Source organism: Montipora capricornis, chromosome 12 (genome assembly GCF_036669925.1).
Source record: "Montipora capricornis isolate CH-2021 chromosome 12, ASM3666992v2, whole genome shotgun sequence".
Lineage (NCBI taxonomy): Eukaryota > Metazoa > Cnidaria > Anthozoa > Scleractinia > Acroporidae > Montipora > Montipora capricornis.
The window spans coordinates 29,497,438-29,502,694 of NC_090894.1; the positions used below are offsets into that span (position 1 = coordinate 29,497,438).

The 5,257-nt window shown below is 40.3% G+C and overlaps 1 protein-coding gene across 1 annotated transcript in view; it reads right to left on the reverse strand.

Annotated features, from left to right (window-relative positions):
- The window catches only part of LOC138026917 (kelch-like protein 3), a 32,112-nt gene extending 28,924 nt beyond the window's left edge, over positions 1 to 3,188 (reverse strand). Inside the window, exon 1 of the mRNA XM_068874374.1 lies at positions 1,236 to 3,188. Within this exon, the coding sequence (XP_068730475.1) occupies positions 1,280 to 3,100 (1,821 nt within the window). The 5' untranslated portion in view covers positions 3,101 to 3,188 and the 3' untranslated portion in view covers positions 1,236 to 1,279. The remainder of the gene's footprint in view (positions 1 to 1,235) is intronic.
- Positions 3,189 to 5,257: the final 2,069 nt, after the last annotated feature.

The following is a 5,257-nucleotide window of genomic DNA, read 5'->3' on the forward strand; positions in this document are numbered from 1 at the left end:
AGGAAAAGAGGGAGGGTCACAAGAAATTAAGCCAATGGGAGGGTTGGGACATTTTAATCCCCTTCATTGAGAGGTTCATTTTATTTTCATCGCTTCACTGAAAATCTTCACCCCCCGCCCCCGCCCCTGCCCCTGCCCCCGCCCCCACTCCCCCTGCTAATTTCTTACAAGTCCCTAAGTACATAAAAACCAAGTGAAGACATGACCAGGGTTAAAATTTTGGGAATTTCAATTAGTAAACAATGTGAAGACGAAACCGTCAACATTTTTTTAAAAAAGATCTTTTAAACAATTTTTCAGTTTTGCAAATCTGCGAAAAACCTTTCTGTCTACACATGATTATGTTTTCTCGCTAATAAAATCCTGAAATTCTAAGGTGGGTTGTATGGCTAGCTTTTGAGAAAAAGGCCTTTGAAATGCCTAGTTTTCAGTCTCCCCTCCACGAGCTTGGTCAATATATTTAGCATTTTCCCTTGATTTGCAATTATTTCTTAGGTAAAATTACATTTTACATCAATTGGAGTGACTGACACTTTAGAGGAGACATCCTGTTGCTTTAATTTCATAGATTTCAAAGTCTTGATCATTTTCTTTGGAAAACTGTAGTAAGCCACATCAAAAGGAGGTCACTTGCATTTAAAGGGAGAGTTTCACGTCTCTGCGCATGGGCAAACTGTCACGTCAGCCCATTTAATTCCATTGTTATTAAAACAATCGAAAGCACTGAGGCAGGAAACGGAAACAATCCCATAGTAATGGATTACTCATTGGAATTTCTTTTGTAATCATTTCCTTTATGTTATGAACCTACTGCATGAGAATAGATTACTCGTGCGTTATGACAACTCGTGCTTAGAATAAATTTTCAACCCGTACAATAAATTCAAGATCAAAACTAAATTCGATATTTTCTGTGTAAACCCGCAGTGTCTTCCACCAAATTTGGGCCTTAGTCATTCAGTGTATTTGCTTTAATACTCTGTGTTTAATTAACATCATCTGGTTCAGTATTAGAAACCGTAAAATTTACAACTGCTAGCGCTAAAGCTTGGACATGTGCAAAACCGTGAAACTATCCCTTTAAGGTGGATGAAGGGAAGAAATGGTCAAACAAACCCTTAAATATTGGAAAAAATTTTCTCCTCATGGCACCAAAAAGGAATATTACCATAGGTTAGTCATTATACTGAATTAAAGGGAAAAATGTCTCCAGGTGGCACTATTTGGAGGAATGCCACCATTACGCAGTCATAAGTCTTTAAAGAGAAATGTCAAAATGTCAAAGCTTACACAGCTTTTCTAATAGGCTCTTGTGGATCACTGCATGACATGCCTTATGATGAATCTTTTTATTTTGATCCCCAGGATTTTGATTTTCAAAGTTAGTGGGTATAGTGCACTTACTTTTCCATTCACATGCTCCTAACTGAAACACTTCCACTGATAACTCTCTTGAAGACGATAGAAAGCCTTTGAAGCCACCAACCACATAAAGGGCTTCCTGAACGCATACCATGTTTGCAGCTTGACGACACACCTTGAGGTTACTCATGACTTGCCATTCATCAGTTGATGGGTCATATACCTCACAAGACTTCAGTACCTCATTTTTATCTATGCCACCTGCTATGTAGATCTTGCCATTCATGGCTGCTCCAAAAGCATTAACTCTTGCCTCATTCATAGCTGCAACCTCCTCCCATGTGGCCAAAATAGGATCAAACCTTTCCACTGTTTTACATGAAGGACCACTTCCTCCTACTAAGTACAGGTGTCTTTTATCACTGACTAAACAAGCTCCATAGCGAAGAGTTGGTGGATCAGCCACAGCCTCACATAAACTCTCATCAAACTTATACAGAAAAACGGTGGGACCAAACAATGCGTAGACGCAACCATCTAGAACTGATAAACAAGAACAATCATCCCTGTGATGCCTTCCTTCAATTGTCCCCCAGCAATTAGTGGAAGAAAGAAAGTATTCTATTACTCGGGATTTTCCTGGTCCAACACGCTGTCCCCCAAAAATGCAAACTTTATCTCTGTATTGAACAACTGCATGATGTTGATGTTCAAGTAACATGTCTGGAAACTGATACCAAATGTCTTTCTGGGGTACATAGCATAAGGCTGTCCTGCCACCGCAAACAAAAATCACATCTGTGTACCTCTCCAAGCACTTCCTAGGTGGCTTGGCAGCATCCTTGCAGAAGGGATCAAAAATGCACTCCATGGATCTCAACACAAAATTCAAAGTCTCCTTGCTTGTTGCTACCATTTCTTCATTTACCAATTCGTTGAAAAGAAATTTGCGAGATATGGATTTCAGACGGACTTGCCTCAACAATTCAGCAAAGTTGCTTTCTCGTTCACTCTTCTTGTGAGTCACCCACTTAACTATTCCCTTAAAAATTTCTTCCTCGGAGGTAACAGTAACATCACCACTGGAAACCCATTTCATGACTTGCGCAATATCGAGCTTCAGGAAGTCATCTGTTTTCATGACTGAACTAAAATTTGAGTTAATAAATCCACGGGACTCCCTCATTAATTCCAAACACTGATATTTGTCGGCAAAGTAATAATTGAAAATGCAGTTTTCAATTGTAATGTTTTCCTCCAAAACATCGCAAGCCAAAGTTTTTAAACCTGGTAAGAGAAGATAATCCGCTGCTGCGACTACGTCGTGAGCGGTATCCTTGGTGATTGCAACATTACCAGTGTAAATGTATTTAAGAACTTCTTCCACGACTGACCCCGTTGCTTCTTCAAGTTCTATCCTGATGAACTGTTCCTTTCCCTCTCTCATGTCACTGACCAGAAGTGAAAGAAAAAACGGGCTTGCTGCTGCCAAAACAAGTCTGTGAGCTTTGAACTCTCTGTCTTTTACTGATACTGTTACATCGAAGAAACTCTCTTTTCTTCTCAGAGCATCCAGACGATAGATAAGTTCCTGACAGTGTTTTGATGGATCTGATGACATTGGCTGCGGAAGGTCCGCCATATTGGAATTCGATGCGGAAGTGTTCAAATCTTCGATTTCGAATGCAACTGCTTCTACGTATTCTTCGATGTCAATACTCTCTGAACTTTGCGACATGATAATGCGTTGGTTAAGAAATAAAAAAAGTTATCATTGATTTATAAAGAGCGCAAAATACAGAAGGTGTGATCAACGTATCACTAGCCCCAAGCCCAGTCTATCTCTTCCGTCACTCTCATTTGTATACAAGTGAATGAAATCCCCCATCCTCTCCCCGCTACACCGTGATTAGCTGGGAAAGGAGAGGGAATAGACCATTTATTAAAATTCAGCTTGAAAGAGAGGTTTAGAGGTCAAAGACAAAGGAAAGCGGCCTGATATGTTAATATCTTTTACAATCCTGGCAACTTGTTTCTATTGTTTCTGTCCTCTCTGCCTCACTATAAAGCTGAATATTGATATTTCGAAAGTGGCCGATTATGACAAAATACAGTCCCCAGGGGTAGGGATTGGTAACTTTCGTTTTAAGCAGCCCTCTTGGTGCAGTAGTCTGAACGGGTTTGGTTTGGGTGAGGAGACGGCTGACACTTCAGACTATTGGTACATTGTATGCATATTTGCAGTCAGCGAATTTTTATCTCAAACGGCGAAAAAACGAAGTGAATGGTTTTGTTATTTGCACTGACGTATTATATTTAATATTGCATGTTATTTGTAAATATTTTTAGACTATTTCATGTACGAGGGCCGCTATAGTTAATCAGTTTTTTCGTTACTGTCAAGGGAGCGTTTACAAAAACTTGATGGGAAATTGGGGGGTACCCCAAAAAGATTAGAGGTAAAAAGGGAGGTGTTTGAAAAATATAAACACTCTCAAAGGAGGCTACCTAAAATAATAAAAACAAAAATTGTCATTAGCCAATGTAAACACAATTTAAGAAAATGTAATATTCAAGAGTGTAAAATGGGGTTAACAGGCCTACATGACTCCCTTGTACATGGTCTGGTTTCCGTTTCCTTTGTCATAATTTTACTCTCTCGAGTACATATTTGAATGAACGTCTTTTAGGCGCTTTCAGCAAAATTTCATTTAGCAATGGTTTTTACTCTATGAGACTTGAGATTTGAACTTTCATACTACTGTATCATATATTTTTAGTTTCTTGGTGTTGATTTTTTCTGCAGCAGGGCCATGGTTTTCGTTTGAGGCTGGAGGCCGGACGTTTCGTCCTGTGCTTTCCCGTTCCAAGTCCGGTACTTTGATGTCAATATTTGAGGGATTTGTTTTCTTTTTCATTATTATAATTTTTAAAATTACTTTTTAAAGAGAATTTGAGTCAACTTCAGCCTTTCCCCGGAAACTTCTTGGGTTCCAGAAACACTGGAAAACGCGTTTCTGAGCGTTCTATTTCAAAAACGTCCTGGGGGGCGTGCCCCAGTCCCACCAGGTAGCTTTCGCCTTCGGTGCTCGCAAGGCGCCTTGCGGTGCCAAAAATGTCACGTCCGGTGCTTTCAGAAATGTGTCCCCTGCTTTAAAAAACTGGCGGAAACCCTGTCTCTACAGTAATGTGAATGTGACCTTTTGGCCTCACACTTTTGCATAAATTTAATTGTTGTTTCAACCGATAGGCTTGTCGGTGGTAGAAGCAAAGATGTGACCCGGCCGGCCGGATCTTTTTGTTCAGTGAGCGCCTGTTAACGCTAGTTTGCGGGCATTTATCAGTGAGATAGCTGGCTTGTTAAAGGCTTTGTTCGCCTTGCCTTTTTTCTGCGTTTCTTCAGTTAGTAGATCGTTACGCTCTTAGGAGGCATTTTTCTGTTTTTGCCTTAATTTGTTTCGTTCGTTCTTCTGACTTCTGCATCGTGTATTGGTTTGTGGCCATGAGGTAGGTTGGGGGTGTCTCAAATTTTAGGGATACTAAAAGGGGTCCCTGAAAATGTTTAATGCAGCAAGAAGGGGACCTCCAATTTTTTTAGACGGTAGATAAATTCTCATCAGACCCCCCCTCCCCCCAAACAAGTTTTTGTGAACGTTCCGTAAATAAGGTCGCTACCTACCTGCGTACCTACAAGAGTCAACGTAAAGTTAACCCACCACACCATCCCAGGACCTGATGGGGATTTAACAAAAAATCTGATCCAAATCTACCGCCAAAGTCGATCCTCAATTCCTCCCAGCATCTGAGAGCGGGAGCAATGGAAAAATGAAAAGATTCATCAAGGGTTCATAATGCATATTTTGTCTGTTTACTGCTCCTCTTTTAGAGACAGGAT